This window comes from Salvia hispanica, chromosome 5, assembly GCF_029641045.1.
Source record: "Salvia hispanica isolate PSC_SH4W2 chromosome 5, Shi_PSC_v1, whole genome shotgun sequence".
NCBI classification, from domain to species: domain Eukaryota; kingdom Viridiplantae; phylum Streptophyta; class Magnoliopsida; order Lamiales; family Lamiaceae; genus Salvia; species Salvia hispanica.
The window spans coordinates 48669460-48691275 of record NC_142696.1 but is presented as its reverse complement, the minus strand read 5'-3'; the positions used below and the strand labels follow the sequence as shown (position 1 = coordinate 48691275).

Below are 21816 nucleotides of genomic sequence, written 5' to 3'. Positions count from 1 at the left end.
TAACTTAAGGATTTCAGGGTGATGATGTGTAATTTTTACAATGAAGTGCAACTTAATGGAGAATTGTTTCTCCTCAAATGGAGAAAACACTAATGTAACATAAATAACATTTATAAACATCAAGTTCAAGCACAGGAAAAAAATAACTGGAAATATGATAAGTGAAATAGCAACAGTTCAAAGGGAGTCGAAGCCGGAGAACAAAAGAGATCGAAACTCAACAAAGCACATTCTTCATCTGGTGAAATGTCAAGGGTTCTATAAGGACATCAGTTAAAGCTTGTTTTGATGTAAGAGATGCCCTTAATATATTTAATGCCTGCAATAAAAAAACAAAGAAACCTAATATCACACATTTTAAAGGATTATGAAATATATTGGAAAAGAAAATTATTGATATCCAAATATAATAAGCTAGCCCATGTGCATTTTGATATTCAATTAATCCTAAAGAATTAATTAGAGACTAAATAAGAATATATCAAAAATTATCTAAAAACATTTATGGAAACAAGAATAATTGGAATATTACCTCTTTGGGTCCAATGTGGAACTCAGTTTCTTCAACATCTGATAGAGGAATTCCAGCACCATTGAGAATCAAAATTCTTGAAACCAAACTAGGACTAATGGTTAAATCATCCTTTACAAAACACATAGTCGTCTGTTTCTTGCCAAATGAAATTTTGTTTGATTTGAATGAAGCCTCTGCACCTTCTCTTTTCTCATTAAAAGAATACTTGTACCTCTCAGCGAAATCATCGAAATCATCAGCCAAATGAATCCTTTTTTCTCTATAATACAACTTTGGGGGGCCTTCTTCACTAAGAGGTAGAAACTGGTTTTCGGAAAGATAACCATGAGCTAGTTAGGATTAATCAGCCTATTTTTAACATTTGAAGTTGCAAAATACTTATCAACGATGCCATTTGACACGCTTTGGTATAAATTGCCGATACTTCTGAAACCAATGCTGCCTCTAAAGAGGAATTCAACTCCACCTAATGGAACAGTTAGAAAGCTGAAAAGTAGCTCTACAAACTCGTTGGTAGCTTCTGCAAACAAGAATTTATTGGTTGATTTATGCAAGAAAGCTCTCAAAACAATTTTTCTTGACTTTGAAGCAGCTTTGTCTTGAAGCTTAGGAGCGAAATAATATCGAGCTAGTGGGTGAACCACATTAGTCTTCATTACCATGTGCGTCAATGGGGTTGTCGAAGTTAATGACAGTTTGAGCAGCTCACAGATCTTATTAAAACAGTTGGTTAATAAAAATGGTGATATATAGATACATAACTTTGATGACATAGTTGTTTAGGGTTTAGGGTTTAAGAAAGCAAAAATAGTTAAACATAATTATTTACCAAAAAATATAAAGAACAGTTAAATCATGACTTACCTCATGATGACCTAGATTCAAAGTCATTATCCCAGCTCTTTGAGTGTCTGTGTCTGCAATCCCAAAATCAGTAAGAGCTTGAAAATTTCCAGCCACAAGCGGCGCAACCCTCAGATTATCAGTGATGATGAAAACCAAGGGACTTATTACGAAAGCTCCAGCTTCATCTTGACATTCTTCAACTCGAAGTTCTCTGTTCAACGATCTCCCACAATCACACTTAGCTATATCAGGATAAATGCTGATATTACAAGATTGCCTTTTAAAGCATTTTACGTCTTCACAAATAAAGTATTGCAGTGGTGCGGTGCTGGAAACATCAAGCGCTAGTTTACGGCATTCTGCTTCAAAAGAACTATGTGGATTCAGCAGCATTTCCTTAGCACCTCGCGTAGAGAAATGGGCGGTGTTGAGTTCAGACAAGCCTTTGTAGAGAGTGGTTAAGCTTCCGATGGCGGCTGCCTCTCCTGATTCGTTGTGGTTTTGGAGAATTGATATGATTTTTCCTAGTGGAATCGCGAGGAAGCTTAGCAGAACGTTGACGAAATCACTGTTGGCTTCTGCAAATAGGACCTTTTTGTTTTCTTTGTTGATCATAACTTTCAGAGACAAAGACATTGTGATGAGAGAGAGAAGATGAAATGTGTGTAGTGATTGGTGATTATTGATGTAGAGATTTGTTGAAGATTATAAGGGTGAAAGTGAAAGTTAATCAAGAGATCTTGTCCCATCGAATTCCACAAATTAAAAGGTTGGGAATGGGAAGCATGCAATGGCTTTAATTTCTGAAAATTAAACAGTCAGTATTACTACTAATTAACAAAATTTATTGACTGATATTGAAAAATAAAATAAATTCTTTCACCCTAATAAAAAAACCAACAATCAACTTCACCAAATCTAGACATCAATCGCCACATGCATTTTCATCCCATCCCTTTGTGCTTAATGTTGGTTAAGATACTAAGGGGTGTTTGACTAAGCTTATTCATAGGAGTTAAGATATTGAAGCTTGCAAATGTAATTTTTTTAAGAGATAAGTCATTAATAGGGTTAGATATTTTAGCTTATAAGATGCAATATGTTGGTGTATTTCTATTGTTGTTTTACGGTCTGTAATTCAGTTTCTTGAAATTTTATTTCAAATTTTGTTAATCAACATTAATTCCAAAAGTATGCTATATAACTTGACAATGTTGCACATATGAGATGCTAGTATAAGTACTATAGTAATTTCTAGCTTATAGTTTTGTTTTTCAGTTTGTAATTCACACTTCGCCTTCGCCAACTTAACGATACCAAAATGGTGATGCACAATTTTTACGATGAAACACAACATTATGGATGGTACATACTCAAACAAATGAGGTTAAGAAAAGTTCAAATTAGGGTTTTTGATCGGCACGGAGTTGGTGAAACTAAAACGCAACCAAATATGAATGGAACAATAGTAAAGACGAGATTCTTGGTTTCACTGTTGGAACTAATCCGAAAAGGAATAGACTCAGCCATCTATTCGATTAGTTTTTTCGAAAACCAGATGGAAATAACTAGAAATATGATACTTGCAATAGCAAATGGTCATAAAGAGACAACCAACAAGAACAAAACAATTCTATCCCCACAATGAAACTCTACGTTCTGTCTTTGGCTCTTTCTTAAGTTCTTTCAGAATTGGTTTGATGAGGCCATCAGCTAAAGCTGTTTTGGGTTTGATTAGACCATCAGTTAAAGCTGTTTTTGATGTGAGAGATGCCTTCAATATACCTAATGCCTGCACTTACAAACAACCAACATCAATGCAACAAGTAAAATTATACTCACTCATTTAAAATTTTGAAGGTATGGAGTAAGAAATTTTACCTCATTGGGTCCAATGTGGAACACAGCTTCTTTGACATCTGATAGAGGAATTCCAGCATCATTGAGAATGGAAATTCTTGATGCCAAACTAGGACTAATGGTTAAATCATCGCTTACAAAACACATTGTTTTTTTCATGCGAAATTCAATTTTGTTCGATTTCTCATTAAAAGAATGCGAGTACCTCCTATTGCCAGGAGGAACATACGGATTCCATCTTTGTTTGGAATACAGTTTTGGAGGGCCTTCTTCACTGAGAGGTAGAAGCTGCTGATTTTTGAAAAGATAACCATGTGGTAGCTTCGGATTTGTTAGCCTAATTTTAGTGTCTGAAGTTGTAGACCTTCTTTTGAGCTTCCTCACTCTTCGTTTAGGTGGAGTTGAGTTCCTCTTCGACAGCAACACTCCCTTCAAAAACATCGACAATTTGTACAGAAGCGTATCAAATAGCATCAACGATAAGTATTTCACGACAATGTGCACTAAAAATACGCTGCTAGAGATGGCTCATTGTTATCTTTCCAAAAATCAGTTTCTACCTGTCAGGGATGAATATGTCAAGAAGCAAACTATGTGTTTTGTTAGTGATGATTTAACCATGAGTCCCAGTTTGACTTTGATTCTGAATGATGTTGGAATTCCCCTAACAGACATGAAAGAAACTGAGCTCCACATTGGAATCAATGAGGTAAAAATCCTTACTCCCTTCCTCCCAATTAAACTTGTTTTATGTATTTAACTATCAAAATAAACATCTTTTGTTTGCTTGTGCAGGCATTAGGTATATTGAAGGCATCTCTCACATCAAAGACAGCTTTAACTGATGGCCTCATCAAACCCTTGTTAAAGCGCCTGCCTAAGAAAGAACGTTGCTGAATTTCTTTCAATTTGTTGTCTGGTGACATTGTTTTGTTTTGTTGGTTGACTCATTATGAGCTTTTGCTATTGTATCTTTGGTTGCATTTCCAGAGAAATCAAAAACCCTTGATGAAATTGCTGTTGGCTTCTGCGAATACTACTTTTGTTTTCTCTTCGTTGATCTTAACTTTCAAAGAAGATGAAAGTATGACTATGACTATATGCTTGTGGTGATGATCTGTTCAATTACTATGAGTCTCACCAAATTCCTCTCCCTCTTTCATCAGTCACAAACAAGGCTACCTTTTGGCATTCCAAACTTAATTGCTTTAATTTCCATTTACTCGTGACTGATAAAATAAAAAAAAATCGATGTGTGCATTAATAACCGTTAGGGCATTCACAGTGGTCCGCCCTATAATTCTGTTCTATCCCCGTTTCTCCTCTGCCATGTCACCGTTTTATCTTCTAGCTCATACACTTGCAATAGCGTGCCCTATAAATCCGAACGTCGTGTCATTTGTCACAAGATATCTTTCTCATTTAAAGTCAAGGATTTTGTGTATCAGTAAGGATTAGACTTCCTTATCTTGTACTCCCTCCGCCTCACTCAAGATGATCCATTTTCCTTTTTAATTTTAACAACCAAAATGACTCATTTTTAAAAATGGAAACTTTACTATATAGAGATGGCTCAGGATACATCTCTTAACACACAATAAAAACACATAAAATCTTGTACTGCCCAAGGAAAGAGTGTAGTATGTTTTACTACTAGTTATTAAGCCATTTAGATTTCTATAAATAAGTAGTGAGAAATGGTATCACCTCTTTATACGAGAAATTTTCTTGTATAGAAACTTCCTATTTTTAGGAGACAGACCAAAAAAAAAGTTTCTATTTCTAGAGGACAGGGGAAGTATTTTTTTAAAAAGTGAGATATATTAAAAAAAAAAAATCCATTAATATCTCTGAATACACACCTAGTTTACATCAGTACATTCGGATTGACATTGTTACAACAATGATTTGAAATGACATGAAAAGTGATTTGGCCAATTATTTTCAGATCGGATTGACTAGATCATACATTGGGGCTGAGAGATGTATCTTGATCCATCTCTATCTTCTTCCACTTTGTAAACTTGGACAGCAGAATAAGGCCAATTGTTTGGGCACTCACACCACATATCAACCCAATCCACAATCCCTGTGCCAAACAAAACAGATTTCATGCATCTTACTTCAACTAAAAATTTGTACTCACTCCGTTCCATAGTAATTGAAGCGTTTCTTTTCGGCACAGAAATTAAGGAAAATTGTGTTGACTTTTACTAAAAGGGGAAATGACTCTATTATTATGGAACATACCAAAATGGCAAAATGACTCTATTATTATGGAACGGAGGGAGTAGTAAAGACAAAAACTCTTGTACCTACCTTGGCATGGAGTGTAGTCTTGAATGCAAGCAAAGCAGCAACAAGCATTCCAATGCAGTAGAATCCTCCCAAGTTGATATACACAACAAAATGCTGCCAACCACATCCCCTTGCTACCCCTGCACTCGAAAACCAACCATGTTTCAATCTAATTGGATTCCTCAACACAGCTACATTAACTAGTGGTGAATCACAACACACAACCTGATAATATTCCCTGAACAAAATCACACAATATGGACACGACGAGGAAGGGCGTCATGGAGGCGAATGCATCGATGATCACGGGGCTGCTGCTGAAGGCGCTGGCCCAGAGATTATGACCCACAGACAGCGCCAGAACTACAGCCAGTGCAAGGACAGCGGTGAGCTTAAGAGTGACGTGCATGGCTTGCCTGGCTCGATCAGGCCGTCCAGCACCCAACTCGTTAGACACCCTCGTGCTGCAACCAAATTCAGCAATTATGTATGTATCCAATAAGCAATCGTGTACGCAATTGTTTATTCTTACCTAGCCGCTGCACTCAGGCCATAAGCAATCATGTACGCAATTGATTCCGTGTTCACACTGATGAATATATAGCCATGAGTATCGACCTTGAAATTACACAAATAAACCAAGTAGATGCATCATACCATACTACTTACCACATCGCTATGAGGGAAGTCGACACCTCCGAGTTTGGCATCAATCCAGCCAACAAAACAAGAATCTCAAAAGCCCAATATTCAAGACTGATTTCAAGAGTATGACAGTATCATCAATCATTAGTACAACAAAGCAATATCTAAGCTAGAAATTCATTACAATGGAATCACAATCACTCACCACACCATTCCTGCAGAAGGCAAGGCAAGCTTCAAGGTTGGCCATATATGACTTAAAGACTCCCAAGTAAATCCATCCCACGTCTTTTTGAATCTTTTTGCACTAAGCAAGTACGAGGCCAGCATCAAGACTGAGATCCACAAAGATATCGAAGTTGCCAACGGAGCTCCCTTGTATCCGAGGGGAGACCAGTTAACCAAGGCATAGGCAATACCGATGTGGAGGACGAGAGGGACTAACGAGCACACAACGAGTGGCATAACAACTGACTGTGTCTGAAGAAACCTAAGGATATTATGCAAGAATCCAGAAGCAAATACCCCCGGTATCAAATGCTTGAGATACACACCGGCTGAGTTTGCTATATGAGGCTTTTGATGTAGTAAAATGAGGAGAGTGTCGGAATAGCACCACACAACAGACACAAGGAGACTGCATATAAAAGATATAATGCAAGAAGTCTGAAGATACACTCCCATCATCCTGTACATTTTCGCTCCAAATCCTTGACCACATAAGGTTTCAAGGGCACCACTCAACCCAACCTACACCAATTTTTTTAGGACATCATGATTAAGCAGATCAGTTGTAAGCAAATCATTTAAATTTGACATAGTTGAACAAATTAAGTGAAGCCAAATTCGAGCCTTAAGTATTGAAAAAGGAAAAAGTCTAAGAGATGGAGTAATAATATAAGAAAAGGAACACAACACATTCACATTGAGAGGGAGAGGGAGAGGAGGATGGGATATAACCATGAGAGACAAACCGGTGACGCTAGCCCAGGAATTGGCGAGATTGGCGGCAGTGAGTTCATGTTCACCAATGTGGCCAGTGAACATGACGGAGACGAGAGGGATGAAGTAAAGGGCCGCGTTGGTGATAATCAAGGGCAGCGAGAACAGCACCTGCTTCTTGGCCTCCGCCAAATCGATCATCCTCCTTATAAGTTCGACTCCTCGTTCCATCTCTCCCTTTTTTCCACTACTAGCTGAAACTCCATTAGCCCTGCTGCCACTGCTCTCAACATGATCACGAACCGTATCCCTAGCAGCGAAATCGACCAAATTAATCGACTGGGAAGCAACATCAGCAGGTTCAATAACAGCTTCTTGGTTGTACAAGTTGTTGTCCATCTCTAGCAGGTCTTTAGACACTACAAATGAAACAAAGACTTGAGTATCAAAACATGATTACTTCCCTCCCAATAGATTTATCAATATTAAACCTTCACAATTTGAACATACATTTAATTTTGATTTTTGCTGAACATATAATCAAAGAATTGTAATTTTGATTTTTGCACACTGACACTAAAAAACATAATAAATTACTAAATCTAATCAATCAATCTAAAACATATAAACATAATTAAATACCGAAAAACTGGAGCTGACTGCTGACGGCATGGAGGGGCGACCGGCGACGGCGTGGAGAGAAAGGAGGCGGAAGTCTGATACTAGTCTTTTAGGTTTTATATTTAAGTGTTATCAAATTAATAATATAGTATTAAAATATAATTATCTTTGAACTTAAAATTTTATACTCTATTTAAAATTGAATGAAATAGTAGTTGAAAAATCGAACTGAATTTTAAAATTTCATTTTGATTACCCGCATTGAAATCATCGAAATCATTGGTCATAAAGAATCTTTTGCTCTCTGTAAGGATTTCAGGGTGATGATGTGTAATTTTTACAATGAAATGGAGAATTAAAACACTAATGTAACATTTATAAATATCAAGTTCAAACATACAAAAAATAACTGGAAATATGATAAGTGAAATAGCACAATTCATAAGGAGTCGAAGCCGGAGAAGAGATCGAAACTCAACAACGCTCATTCTTCATCTGGTGAATTGTCAAGGGTTTTATAAGGACATCAGTAAAAGCTGTTTTTGATGTAAGAGATGCCCTTAATATATTTAATGCCTGCAATAAAAAAAAACAAAGAAATCTAATAGAAAATATTCTAAATTTTAAAGGATGATGAAATATCAATGGAAAAGGAATTTATTGATATCCTAATCTAATAAGCTAACCCATGTTCATTTTGATATTCAATTAATCCTAAAGAATTAATAAGAGTATATTGAAAATTATCTAAAAACATTTATGGAAACAAGAATAGGAATGTGATCAAATGCAAACTCTAAATATTGTATAAACTCCAAACTATGATATGGGCCGTTAGAATATATCAACAGATAACAAAATGGTAGCAACAGAAAATGTCAACACAGTGTCAACGGTTGATGCTGTGTTGACATTTTATGTTGCTATTATTTTGTCATCTGTTGATATTTTTTAACGGTCCAGATCATAGTTTGAAGATTGTACAATATATGAGTTTGTATTTTATCGCTACCAACAAGTATAATTGGAATTTTTATCAAAATTCTTGAAACCAAACTAGGACTAATGGCTAAATCATCCTTTACAACACAGTCTGTTTCTTTCCAAATGCAATTTTGTTCGATTTGAATGAAGACTTTTGTGTTTTCTTTGTTGATCATAAGTTTCAGAGACAAAGACATTGTGATGAGCGATAGAAGATGAAATGTGTGTGGTGATTGATGATTATTGATGTAGAGCTTTATTGAATACTCTCTCCGTCCCAGATTAAGAGTCACACTTTGAACGAGCACGAGTTTTAAGAAATGTAAAGAAAAGTTGGTTGAAAAAGTTTAGTGAAACGTGTGACCCATTTTTTTATATTGGTTTTATAATAAAATATGAGTGAATTGAGTTAGTGGAATGAGACCTACTTACTATTTATGCTAAAAATGAAGTGTTACTTTTAATCCGGGATGAACTGAAATGGAAAAATGTGACTCTAATCGGGGACGGAGGGAGTATATATTATCGTCGATCGGTTTATATGAAGGAAGTTAATCAAGACATCATGTCCCACCGAATTCCACTCCCTCTTTTTAAATCACTTTATCACAATCAGTCCTTAATTTCCATTAATCATGTTAACTTTTTGAGTTATCCTATTTCTTCCCGGATTGTAAAATGAGAGTCAAATTATAAGTATATGTCAAACTTATATAATGAATGAAAGAATAAGCAAAACCCTAATCCTACTTATCTCTTCCCTTTCTCAATCTGCATCCTTTTTTCATTCTACATCCTTATACAACATCTCATTTCATTCTTGGGAGTAAAAAGACACCTAAAATTATATTGAGATTAGTACATATAAAGGAGATGTTATAACATAAAATACCAACAACATCATATGGCTTAGATCAAATGATTTAATTAATCAATTGTTCTTGTTTCTTCAAGAAGGGCTTGATAAGGCCATCTGTCAAAGCAGTGGTCGACGTGAGAGCAGCTTGCAAAAGGCTTAAACCCTGCACCAACAAGAAAATAGAAGATGTTTGTACACATGATGTATATTTGTCATGAAAGGTAACAAACACACCATGACCAATCTTACCTCTTCCAACCCAATTTGCAGCTCTACTTCTTTTGTATCAGACAAAGAGATCTTCAACTCATTGATAACAGAAAGACCAGATGTCAAACCCAACGGTGAAACAGTCAAGTCATCACTTACCATGTACATGTTCGCTCCCTTGACATAATATCTGCAGCACATCAGAAGATGGTACCCAGTTTTGTTGCAATACTCACATTCAATAGGCCGGGGCTTCATTAGCAATTCTTTCGTGTAAAAAATTTGCTGAGGCACATTGTAAAAATTATATGCTACACTCATATACAAATTATCCATATTCTGGAGACCAGTGTTACCGCGAAGAAACCACTCAACTGGTCCTAGAGAAGTGCAGAGCATACACAGAAGAAAATCTACAAAATCAGCATCTGCCTGAGCAAACAGTAACTTGTTTGTAGATTTTTGAAGCATGACTTTCAAAATCATTTTATCTAGCTCCGAAACAGAGCCCCTCGGCTTAATATGAGGTAACATAACATGCCCCTCTGTCGCTACAGGCATCCGTCTGCTAGGGAAAATGAAGGAAGTGAGTGGATTCGAGGAAATCAACGATTCCCTTAGTAGACCTATCATCTAATCAAAACAAACAAATATCAATATTTGAAGGTGTTCATAAAATAAGATCAAATGTATGAGGAGTGAGTACTCACCTCATTCCTTCCAAACATCACATTTCTTGTCTCCATTCCATCCATATCTTCCACAGCAATGCCGAGAGAGGTGAGAGTTTCAGTGATCGGACAGGGCCCATTAGGAAAGACGTAGAGATCATCACTGATTATGAAAGAAGCAGCACCATCAGTGAAAACTCCATCATAAGATTTCCCAGAGGTGGAACTTGTGGGCTGAGTGCCGCGGATGTTGAGCCTCAGTTTACGCAATTCAGTCTCAAAAAGTGTTGAATTGATCAGCTCTTCTTTCCTATCCTCTTGACGGAAATGGATGACATCAAGATTTGATGCACCTTTGTAGAGAGTGGTCAAGCTCCCAATAACAGGCGCCTTGTCTCCGTAGTGCTCCTCAAGGACTTGGACAATCGTTCCCAATGGTAGAAGTAGGAAGCTTAACAACATGTCTGTGAAATCGCTTCCGGCTTCTGCAAATAGTACATTCGTCTTCTTCTTATTAACATTAAGCTTGATATGCAACTTCACCTCCACAGCTTCAGACATTCTGTTTTTGTACAGTATAGAAAATTCAAATTTGTTGAATCAATCAACCATGTTTTTATAAGTTTTTGAAGTCTTATTCCAGAAACAAAACAATTGAAATCACAAATATGGTATATTAAAGATCAGCATATAAAAATGAACAGAATATAAATGAGATGAATAGTTCAAGAATTACCTGTTTTCAAAGATATGTATATGTTGAAAATTATAAGAAATCTTGATGAATGGTTTTTGTGCATATATATAGAACGGATTTATAAAGACATCAAAATCTCGTCCATCCAAATTCCACTCATCTTTTATTAATTTTTTCAGAATCAATTAATACTATTGAGTGTATATTTCATCACTTTTACAAGAACAAAAACATTGAAACCAGCCACCCCAAATTTGAATTTTCTGGACCCTAAAAAGTTCTCTGAAACCCTATTGGACTTAAAAATAAAATAAAAATTTAAAAATACTTCCTCCGTCCACGAAAATTTGTCCCAGTTTTCCATTTCTGTCCGTCCCCCAAAATTTGTCCCATTTCACTTTTACCATTTTTGGCAGTGGACCTCATATTCCACTAACTCATTCCTACTCACATTTTATTATAAAACTAATACTTTAAAAGTAGGACCCGCAATCACTAACTTTTTCAACTGACTTTCCATTACATTTCTTAAAACCCGTGTCCGGTCAAACCGAGACGAATTTTCGTGGACGGAAGGAGTAGTAAATTAGTGTTTTCGCCCCTAAAAATGACCTATGATGAGTTCTCGACTGTCGCAAGTCGTGTGCCAACAATCATTCAATAGGGTTCATATCAAAAGCCAGCCATTTACTCGAGAATGATAAAAATTGAAAAGTCTATGTTACCGTTGCTAATTAATTAGTCCCACATTGAATACAAAAAAAGTACTATATAAAAGATCATCGGAATTCGGTGGGACAACTTGTGACTCTTGATTAACCATCACCTTCATAAAAACCAACGATAATCTTCACCAAATCTTCTCTCTGCACAAAATGTCTCTGTCTCTCAAAGTCATGCTCAACAAAGAGAAAACAAAAGTACTATTTGCAGAAACCAGTAGTGATTTCATCAACGTTTTGCTAAGCTTCCTCACCCTTCCGTTGGGAAAAATCGTCACAATTCTTCAAAAACACAAAGGATCAGAAGAGGCAGCCGCCATCGGAAGCTTAACCACTCTCTACAAAGCCTTGTCCGAACTCGACACCGCCCATTTCTCCGTCCCAGGCGCTAAGGAAATGCTGCTCAATCCAGCGAGTTCGTTTCGAGCTGAATGCCGTAAACTAGCTCTTGATGTTACCGACAACGCGCCACTGCAATACTTCCTTTGTGAAAATGGATATTGCTCACAACCTCCTTATACTAATATCAGCATGTACCCCAATATAGCTACGTGTGCTTGTGGGAGATCTTTGAACAGAGGAATAAACTTTCCACAGTCTCGATTCAACGAATCTGGAGCATTCATAATCAGTCCCTTGCTTTTCATCATCACCGATGATCTGAGGGTTGCGCCTATTGTCGCTGGAATTGTTCAAACTCTTTCCGATTTTGGGATTACAGACACTCGAGGGACTGAGATGAAGCGTTTGAGTCTTGGTCCTTATGAGGTAAGTCATGAGGTAACATTCTTTATGTGACATCAATTTGTTTAGCCCAAAATAACCTAAATTTAGTGATCCAAGGAGAGTTCCTTCCTACTTTTCAATTTGCGTGATTGCGTGCAACTTTTTGTCATCGCATCTATGTATCAAGCGTTATTCAATTCGACTGGGCAACTTTGATTTTTCACATGAACATGAATATTTTTTTTCTTTATATTCATCCATTATTAACGAACTGTTTTTTTATTAGATCCGTGAGTTGCTCAACCTGTCGTTAACTTCTGCAACCCCATTAACGGATATGGTAATGAAGAACAATAAAAAATACCCACAATCTGAGGCTTGGTTGGATCATATTCATCAACATGATGCTGCTACAGAATCCAAAAAAATAGTTGTACGAGCGTTCTTGCATAAATCAACGAACAAATTCTTGTTTGCAGAAGCTAGTGATGAGTTTGTAGAGCTTCTTTGGAGCTTCCTCACTATTCCTTTAGGTGGAGTTGAGTTCCTCTTCGACAGCAACACTCCCTTCAAAAATATTGACAATCTGTACAGAAGCATGTCAAATAGCATCGATGATAAGCATTTCACAACATCAGACATTAAAAATAGGCTGGTAAATCCGAAGCTGGCTCATGGTTATCTTTCCAAAAATCAGTTTCTACCTCTTAGTGAAGAAGGCCCCCCAAAACTGTATTACCAAGTGACAGAGAAGGGGCTGTGGTGTGATTATTCTTTTCATGAGGAAGAAGGAACCATGGTTTCTTCATTCGAATCTAGCAAGGAAGTATATATCAAGAAACAAACGATGTGTTTTGTTAGTGACGATTTAACCATGAGTCCTAGTTTGACTTCAAGAATTTTGGTTCTGAATGATGTTGGAATTCCCCTAACAGACATGAAAGAAACTGAATTCCACATTGGACTCAATGAGGTAAAAGTCCTTATCAAATATACTTGTTTTTCAATTTTTTGGATATCCAAAGTATATAGGTTTGTTGTTCTTATTCTATAATGTTTCAATAACTCATTTACTCTTGTGTTACTTTTTAGAATTAATTAATCATCAAAATAAATATCTTTTGTTTGCTTGTGCAGGCATTAGGTATATTGAAGGCATCTCTCACATCAAAAACAGCTTTTACTGATGGCCTCATCAAGCCCTTGTTAAAGCGCCAGTCTAAGAAAGAACGTTGCTGAATTTCTTTAAATTTGGGGACATTGTTTCGTTTTGTTGGTTGACTCATTGTGAGCTTTTGCTATTGTAGGTTGCATTTCTAGAGAAATCAAAAACCCTAATTTTAAATTTTTGGAAACTCATTTTTTCATTGCATCATCTTATAAATGCATGAGTTTTTTTCTTATGGAGGGGAAGTATGTATCAACAAAGTCGTTTCATCGTTAAATTTTGTAACATTCTATTGGAATTGTAGAGTTGGTGATTACTTTTTTAAAAATTTCTCATTACATATCGGAAAATCAGGTGATTCTTGACCTATTATTCTTTTGTTCATTATGTTTATTTTTTTTCTTTTGGTTTTCAACACAGCCTTTTTGGCGGAATCCGACTAATCCTGCTCGACCGGGCTTGCGGATTAAGTCTCCCAGCAGGTGGCGGGGTTTGAACTCGTGATCTCATGGTCACCACATCTCCGCGCTGCCAACTGTGTTGCGACCCATTGGTCATGTTTATTTTTTATTGTAGGTTATTAGTTAATGTTTATTTTTTATTGTAAGTTATTAGTTAATGTTCTCACTACATTGTGATCATGAAATAAAATCTAGTAACTAATGTTGCCAATAATGAAACAAAAGGATCTTAATAGGATATATTTTTCATTTACCTCCCCATAAAGGTAAATATACTTCTTAAAAAAGAGTGAATGCAAGGAAAGAAGATAGATTAAAAAGGTATACAAATATAATCAACATATTTAATTTTTGTGTTGAAAAGAGATAAAATTAAAGAAGGCATAATAAATTCTCAAATTACATTTTCATTAAAAAAGAAGTTATATAAAGAAGAGGTAAATATGAGGAGGAGTAGTTATTTCCTTTTGAAATTGAAATTGGCGCCTCTAATTCCAAAACTAATCATTAAATTGGGTTTATGATAGGGGCCTCGAGTCGCCCTACTCTGTGCCGGGCAGCCCAATCACTCCATCAAGCCCATTCCATCAAGACTCACGCGAAGAGCCACAGCCACAGGACTCCGATACAAGATCGTGAAGTCTGCCAAATACAAAGATCCCATTTAAGTAATAAAGATCCTTTTAGATATGAATATATCTTTAGATATTTGGTATATCTTGTGAGGCAATTAATTGCATAGGGTTAATGCTTATAAATAGGAATTGTGTTTAGACTTTGATATTCATTGAGAAATAAAGTATAAACTTATTCTCATTCCGGTTCTGGCGGAAATCGCCCCCTAGCACCTCAACTAGGGTTTATCTTTTCCTTTATCTCGTTCTTCAAACGTTCGTGCTCTAATTCGATAGAACAAGGTTCTATCAGTTTATAAATGATGTTACTAAGGGTGGAGCCTGGAATTAATCTCAAGAGAGGCAAAAATATATATAGAGAATTAAAATTTTGAAGAATTTGAGAATGGGCTCTGTGAATAAATAGTGTAAATAATCTCAAAAAGGTGAAAAAGTGTACATTGACTACCAACTTTACATGTTGCATCGATATAGGGCTTGTTTGTTTGTTAAGGGTTAGTTTTTGTTGTTAAGTGCAGGCATAGGTATATTGAAGGCATCCCTCGCATCAAAAACAGCTTTAACCGATGACCTCATCAAATCCATGCCAATGCGCCAGCCTAAGAGCGAACCTTGAGTTTCATTCAGTTTGGGAATTATTTGTTTTTTCAAATGAGGTCATGTAATGAATTTTCAGTGTTGAGCAGTTCCTGAAAATTTGTAAACCTTATGAATTTAGTATTGCTTCTTATAACTCAATTATTTTGAAACTTTCCAAAATAGAGAAATAATTCAATTAGAGCCTCCGCAATGCTGTGGATGTCCCATTGGACTTCCCATCGGACTTCCCAAAAACACCTCCTACCACATCATAAGGACTTCCCACTGCACTGCCACGTTATAAGAACTACCCACTGCACAATGGCTGACATCCCTAAGGACTTCCCGCGCGGACTTTTCCCAATAAAAAAAATTCACAAATTCACAAATATTCAATTTACGTTACAGAATTAAATTTTCGACACGAATACGGACGGAGAAATGCAACAACTTCATTAAAAAAAACAAAAAAAAAATTACATAGTCATAAAACAAAAAAAATACAACCCCAAGCTTCAACAAATGCGACCCCCGGCTCACTCCTCGTCCTCCGCGTCGCCCCGTCGCCAGTGTCGCTGCCGTCATCCCCGCCGCCAGTCCCAACGCCACTATCGGGCAAGGGTGTCATCCCCAAATCGCACCTCAATGTGTCGATGACATCCTTCAACATCATTTTGTATAACGGATCAGTCGCGTTATGCCACCTTTCCATGGTCTGAACCAGGCTATGCATTTGCTGCGCGTGGGCGAGATTGTTGATCTCGGGAGTGGCCTCCGATTGGACCTCGACGGACCCGCTGGCGCTTCCCCTTGCCATCCGCTGCGCAGTCTTTTGCCCAACCGGGCGACGACGGCGGCGGGAAGACGCTTGAGGGGTCGGGATCTCTGCCTCGGCTTCGGGGAGCTCGTGCGAACCGACATTGCTGTTGTACTAGTCGGAAACGCTGATCTTCGTCCGCTTCGGCCAGCCAGCTTCAACACCCGCACAAAACTTGCCGGAATTCTTCACCACGAGATAAACCTCCCATTGCTCGAATTCACGGAATTTCAACGCCCTGTCGGGGTACTGCTGCATGGAAAGGTTCTTCACATCCTCCTCGGACATGCCGCTGGTTGCTTGGCGGAGGTTGTTTTAGTAGATGCCGGGAAATCGACTAAGCTTAGGCCTCAACCGCTCCCACTGTTTCCCGCATTGCTCGGGACCGTGAGGCTTCCCACCATCTGGTTTGAATCGGAGGTAGCCTTGACTAATGCACACCCACATTCTGTCGATATGCTGGTTAGCCCCGATGTAGGGATCCTCGACTACAACGATCCAGGCCTTTGCCAGCGCGACGTTTTCCGCCACGCTCCAGACGGTCCTATTTCCAGTCTCCTCCACATCCTCCTCCTCCGGCCCCCGCACGCGAGGACGAGGTAGGGCCCTTGCCCTTGTCCTTGCCCCTCCCTGCGTCCTTCTTCTTCAACCTCCATCCCGTCGGTACCTCAGTGGGAGTCTCCCTGATCGGAGTAGCCCCAACTCCTCCAAAGAGAAAGTATCATTCTCGGTGAACTGAGTTCCCAGAGGAGTACTCTGGATGGAATCACTAGACAATAATTCCATGTAGGGGTAATAGGCATTGTCCCCAGGTGATTGGGGGCCCCTGCTAACACCCTTCCTCCCCGCGCAGCGACAGGCATGCCCTGCATCATACCGATCATCATTCCCCCCATCATCCCCGGTGTCATGCCCCCCATCTCCACTGCCATCCCGGGCATCATTCCCCCCATCCCCACTACCCCGGGCATTATTCCCAGCATTATCCCCGACGTCATCCCAATCATCCCTCCACTCACCCGGGCATCTGGGCACCATCCCACCCATCTAAGGGTACATATTGTAGTTAGTACAGAGACATCATCCCCGCCATTCCGCTCGAGTTTCCCTCACCTCCGGTGGGAAACTTCGGCGTTTGTGACTCGCTCGTGGTGGGAGAATTCCTATCGTTCTCCATTTATCTTCTACAAAAATGAAATTTAGAGAGAGAGAAACTTGTAAACACAAGTGGTGCGAATGAAATGAAGTTCAACGAGCCGTATATATAGTATTCTTTTTTTGAAAAAAAGAAAGAAAAAATCGGACGTCCGCGTCGTCGCTGCAATGGCGGACGTCGCGACGGACGTCCACACGGATGTCCTACCTTAGCCGCGGATGAGCGGTGTCTGCTCCGGACGTCCGCATCCTCGTCGCCCCCGCCTAATGGCGGACGTCTCGCGCGGACGACTGGCACGCCGGTCAGACGTCCAGCGGGACATCCGCCACTAGAGATGCTCTTAACATGGAACAGAGGGAGTTGTATATGTATGCATTGAAACTCGGAAAAATAGTAGTTGGTGTTTTTACGGTTTTACCTCTAAAAACAACCTTGGATGAGGTCGATTACTCGGTCAGTTTTGCAGTCGTGTGCAAATTTCAAAGTAAGGGTGGCAAACCGTGTGTGTTGTGTCGTTATCGTGTCGACACGATAACGACACAACACGAACACGACCCGTTAAGAAAACTCTAAACACGAACACGACACGAACCCATTTACGACACGAACCGGTTCGGGTCAGCACGACACGATATCAACAAATATATGACACGACACAATAACGACACTATAATAATAATATTATAATATGTAAATATTATTTCTTATATTAAATTTTATATTTTATTTTTAAAATTTTAAAATTTTAAAATATATAATAATAATAATACTATAATATATTAATATTATTTCTTAGCGTGTAACATGAACACGACACGAACAAGACACGAACCCAATAAGCCTTGACACCTACCCATTAATTTCGTGCGCGCAGGTTCGTGTCGTGTTATCATGTCATGCCAAAAATTGCCAGCCCTATTTCAAATTATTTTTCAAATTATTCATATTGGTCATTTTTGGGCGTAACTATATCCAGATTTTACTTTAAATTAAATAGGGTTCATAATATTAATATCTGCTTTCACCATGACTTTACATTCTTTAATTGAGAAGGTGGCACTGGAAGGGTGGGAATCACATGCATGCAATTTCTTTAATTTCCCATAACTCTTAATTTCGTGAATGACTAAAATTAAACAGTCAGTCTATGTTTGCATTAATCACCATTACCGTTGCCAATTAACAATTTTAATGACTCATCGGAATCTCAACTTGTGACTCTTGATTGACCACAACCTTCATAATATAAAAACCAACGATAATCTCCATCAAATCTCAACATCAATAATCAACCCCCACAATCATTTCCATCTTCTCTCTTACAATTTACAACAGACACACAATGTCTAACGTTAGTGATCGAGACCTGTCTCTGAAATACCTGACCAACAAAGAGAAAACTAAGGTACTATTTGCCGAGGCCAACATCGATTTTGTCAACGTTTTGCTAAGCTTCCTCACGCTGCCTCTAGGAAAAATCGTCAAGATTCTCAATCATTATGAGGCGGCAGACGAAATCGGAAGCTTAAATGGCTTGTACAAAGGTTTGTCTGATCTCGACATCTCCCATTTCAGTGTCCCAGGCCGCAAGGATATGTTGCTTGATCCGCGAAGCTCTTTTCGAGCCGAATGCAGTAAACTGAAGATTGATATCACTTATTGCTACCCCGAGGAATACTTCGTTTGTCAGGATGAAAAATGTAAACTGTTAGTTTCCAATAATATAAGCTTGTATTCTGATGTAGCCAAGTGTGGTTGTGGGAAACCGTTGAACCGAGAAATAGAAGACGAGAATAGTTCCGATGATTGTTTGGAATGTGGACCTTTCGTAGTCAATCCGTTGGACTCTTTCATCATCAGTGATGATCTGTGCGTGGCTCCGGTCACAACCGGAATCATTCAAACGCTCAATGATCTTGGCATTGCATACGCTCAAGGTGGAGAGTTCATGACTTTGAACTTGGGTACTGATGAGGTTAGTATTCATCCTCCATCAAATTTTGGATACTATGTAAATTTGAATTATTCTATTAATATTATTTGTGTTATAGTTATATTGTTACATTTATGCAAAAATTGTTAGTATTTTTATGTTTTACATGTTGTCTTTTAGGGTATGTTTGGTATATAAAATTGGAATTAGAATTCTATGGAATTAAAGTGGAAGGAATTAAATCATTTATTTGGTAAAATGAAATAATTGATATGGAATTGAATATAAATAATTGAATGTGTGAATGTGTGTGTGCAGTGTGTGTGAATGTGTGTAGTGTGTGTAAGAATGTGTATGTGCAGTGTGTAAGAATGTTTGAGGTGTGTGTGTGTGAATGTGAAAGAATGTGTGAATATTTGGAAACGTCTACTTTTGATATGGAATTCAAATTGCACGTGGAATTCAATTCCAAATCCAAGAATTTTTATGATACCAAATACTGGATTTGGAATTAAAGACTTTAATTCTAATTCCACACCTCCAATCCCGTGTACCAAATGGAGCCTTAACGAATATTATAACTTACCTTTTTTTTCTTGTTTAGATTATGGATTTGCTCAAGTTTTCTTTAACATCTACAACTCCTTTGACGGACGTTATCCTGAAGAGAACTTCGGCAAAACGGCAACCTGAAATATCATTTACCGGTAATTGGAAAGTCGATGCACACTCGAGAAAAATTCCTTTGAAATTGTGTGTGCAGAAATCGACAAACAAATGTCTGTTTGCACAAGCTACAGATGAGTTTGTAGAGCTTCTGTTTAGTTTCCTCACTGTTCCTTTAGGAGGAGTTGAGTATCTCTTGGGAGGCAAGATCGGTATCAAAAATATTGACAATTTGTACTCGAGCATATCGACCGGCATTCATGATGAGTATTTCACATCTTCAGATGTTAAAAACAGGCTGATTAATCCCAAGCTACCTCATGGCTACATTGTCATCAATCATTTTCTACCCCTCAGCGAAGAAGGTCCTCTTAAATTGTATCTCAAATTCGAAGATGATGATGATGGAGAATTTTTTTCGTTGTTCAAGGCAAGCAAGAAAAACTATGTGAAGAAACAAACGATATGTTTCATCACTGATGATCTAAAGATGAGTACTAGTGTTGCTACTGGCATTTCGATTATCAATCGTCTCGGAATTCCTATGGAAGATGTGAAAGAAATGGAGTTTGACATTGGTCTCCATGAGGTAAATATATCTATTGAGTACGTACTAGCCTTTCAATTTTGAAGGACAATTTGAAGAGAAAATTGGAACGTTAAATACTTTATGCAATAACTCTAAAATTGAGACGTTTATGCTAAACCGTGATGTAATTAAATAAAAAATTGGCCTCCTTTAAAACTATATGTATATACATGTTGCACTAATGTTTGATTTGTTTTGTTGGTGTAGGCGCTGTGTATACTGAAAGCTTCTCTTACATCGAAAATGACTTTCACCGAAGCTCTCATCAAACCCTTGCTTTACAACGCCAATCCGAGCAAGGAAGATGAGTCCTCTTCTAATGTTTCGTTTGGTTCAATCTTTGCAATGCCAATACCATGAGTGGACACACATGTAACAAGGGAGGGGCTTAAGCCCATCCCCAACTAATTTTTTTCGTAATTTTAATTATGTAATATTATGATTTTGTTGGTATTTTACGTAAGGTAAGGTGAAGTGCAAAAGCCCCTACCCAAATAATGAACTATAGGAAAATTATTATCTCATACAAAATTTGCATAAATAGTCTCTACTGTAATATTTTTCTGCGTCCGCCCCTGCACGATACCATCCATGAGCCTCCAGTAATTTCACTATTTTTGTTTTTTGTTTTGAGCTATGAACTGACAAGGAAACGCCAGTTATGCTTATGGATTTATTGTTGCTAATGTGCTTCCTTGACCTCTTTTTGTGTGGCTTTACTTGATTGAAAGAAGGTTTGTTCCTCATGTGTTGTGGGTGGAGAAAATACACATTCCTCTTATATATCAAGTCATTTGTATGATCGCATGTCAACCCCATGAGCAATGGAAGTTTCGAATACTAATGCTAGTATGTATTTTTAAGAGAAATAGTTACTAAAGAGAATTAGGAACCACATTGAAAATAATAAGAGTATATTTTATTTCTTCATTTTTTATCAAATATCCTATACATATTTATAATATGGAGTACGTGAAATATAAAAAGATTTAGTATTAAAATAAAGGGATATTGGCATGTAATATCACAAAACTTTCAAAAAGTTGGGTTTCTCCTTTCGTAAGTTCTCAACAACAATTTTGAGAGCTTCAAGTTTTTCAATCTTTGAAGATAGTTATTCTTGAAGTACACCCTCCAAAATTGTTCTTCAATCTATTAAAATAACATGAATTTTTTTATTCGTGGGAAAAAACAAA

General features: G+C 37.7%; 5 protein-coding genes across 5 annotated transcripts; 2 read left to right on the top strand and 3 right to left on the bottom strand.

Moving 5' to 3' along the window:
* Positions 1-217: 217 nt before the first annotated feature.
* LOC148926962 (uncharacterized) lies at positions 218-2017 on the bottom strand. Its single transcript, XM_089059312.1, has 4 exons — positions 1400-2017; positions 895-1185; positions 533-838; positions 218-319 (listed from the first exon to the last, which is right to left on the bottom strand). Exons 1-4 carry the CDS (start codon positions 2015-2017, stop codon positions 218-220), a joined length of 1317 nt encoding a protein of 438 aa, XP_088915438.1.
* Positions 2018-5077: 3060 nt separating this feature from the next.
* On the bottom strand, positions 5078-7536 carry LOC125191324 (protein DETOXIFICATION 19-like). The gene is made up of 7 exons (XM_048088856.2): positions 7145-7536; positions 6390-6934; positions 6209-6295; positions 6072-6128; positions 5765-6003; positions 5561-5679; positions 5078-5330 (listed from the first exon to the last, which is right to left on the bottom strand). The coding sequence occupies exons 1-7, from the start codon at positions 7523-7525 to the stop codon at positions 5205-5207; spliced, it is 1554 nt and encodes a 517-aa protein (XP_047944813.2). The 5' UTR covers positions 7526-7536; the 3' UTR covers positions 5078-5204.
* A 2118-nt stretch (positions 7537-9654) lies between these two features.
* Positions 9655-11032, bottom strand: LOC125188127 (uncharacterized). The gene is made up of 3 exons (XM_048084873.1): positions 10511-11032; positions 9840-10433; positions 9655-9753 (listed from the first exon to the last, which is right to left on the bottom strand). The coding sequence occupies exons 1-3, from the start codon at positions 11030-11032 to the stop codon at positions 9655-9657; spliced, it is 1215 nt and encodes a 404-aa protein (XP_047940830.1).
* Positions 11033-12043: 1011 nt separating this feature from the next.
* Positions 12044-13855, top strand: LOC125188128 (uncharacterized). The gene is made up of 3 exons (XM_048084874.2): positions 12044-12658; positions 12903-13589; positions 13754-13855. The coding sequence occupies exons 1-3, from the start codon at positions 12044-12046 to the stop codon at positions 13853-13855; spliced, it is 1404 nt and encodes a 467-aa protein (XP_047940831.2).
* A 4919-nt stretch (positions 13856-18774) lies between these two features.
* LOC125188129 (uncharacterized) lies at positions 18775-20980 on the top strand. The gene is made up of 3 exons (XM_048084875.1): positions 18775-19407; positions 19970-20620; positions 20828-20980. Exons 1-3 carry the CDS (start codon positions 18775-18777, stop codon positions 20978-20980), a joined length of 1437 nt encoding a protein of 478 aa, XP_047940832.1.
* The last annotated feature ends 836 nt before the right edge of the window (positions 20981-21816 follow it).

What these genes read in the sequence shown, in the direction of transcription:
- LOC148926962 (XM_089059312.1), bottom strand. Translation starts at nt 2,017, where the DNA reads ATGTCTTTGTCTCTGAAAGTTATGATCAACAAAGAAAACAAAAAGGTC. An exon ending in TGAATCTAGGTCATCATGAG is followed by an intron (nt 1,186 to 1,399) that starts GTAAGTCATGAT and finishes ATGGTAATGAAG; the next exon opens with ACTAATGTGGTTCACCCACT. An exon ending in TCCACATTGGACCCAAAGAG is followed by an intron (nt 320 to 532) that starts GTAATATTCCAA and finishes TTTTTATTGCAG; the next exon opens with GCATTAAATATATTAAGGGC.
- LOC125191324 (XM_048088856.2), bottom strand. Translation starts at nt 7,525, where the DNA reads ATGGACAACAACTTGTACAACCAAGAAGCTGTTATTGAACCTGCTGAT. An exon ending in CCTTCTGCAGGAATGGTGTG is followed by an intron (nt 6,296 to 6,389) that starts GTGAGTGATTGT and finishes TCTTGAAATCAG; the next exon opens with TCTTGAATATTGGGCTTTTG. An exon ending in TGTTCAGGGAATATTATCAG is followed by an intron (nt 5,680 to 5,764) that starts GTTGTGTGTTGT and finishes TTTCGAGTGCAG; the next exon opens with GGGTAGCAAGGGGATGTGGT.
- LOC125188127 (XM_048084873.1), bottom strand. Translation starts at nt 11,032, where the DNA reads ATGTCTGAAGCTGTGGAGGTGAAGTTGCATATCAAGCTTAATGTTAAT. An exon ending in TGATGTTTGGAAGGAATGAG is followed by an intron (nt 10,434 to 10,510) that starts GTGAGTACTCAC and finishes TGTTTTGATTAG; the next exon opens with ATGATAGGTCTACTAAGGGA. An exon ending in TGCAAATTGGGTTGGAAGAG is followed by an intron (nt 9,754 to 9,839) that starts GTAAGATTGGTC and finishes TTGTTGGTGCAG; the next exon opens with GGTTTAAGCCTTTTGCAAGC.
- LOC125188128 (XM_048084874.2), top strand. Translation starts at nt 12,044, where the DNA reads ATGTCTCTGTCTCTCAAAGTCATGCTCAACAAAGAGAAAACAAAAGTA. An exon ending in TGAGTCTTGGTCCTTATGAG is followed by an intron (nt 12,659 to 12,902) that starts GTAAGTCATGAG and finishes TTTTTTTATTAG; the next exon opens with ATCCGTGAGTTGCTCAACCT. An exon ending in TCCACATTGGACTCAATGAG is followed by an intron (nt 13,590 to 13,753) that starts GTAAAAGTCCTT and finishes TTGCTTGTGCAG; the next exon opens with GCATTAGGTATATTGAAGGC.
- LOC125188129 (XM_048084875.1), top strand. Translation starts at nt 18,775, where the DNA reads ATGTCTAACGTTAGTGATCGAGACCTGTCTCTGAAATACCTGACCAAC. An exon ending in TGAACTTGGGTACTGATGAG is followed by an intron (nt 19,408 to 19,969) that starts GTTAGTATTCAT and finishes TTTCTTGTTTAG; the next exon opens with ATTATGGATTTGCTCAAGTT. An exon ending in TTGACATTGGTCTCCATGAG is followed by an intron (nt 20,621 to 20,827) that starts GTAAATATATCT and finishes TTGTTGGTGTAG; the next exon opens with GCGCTGTGTATACTGAAAGC.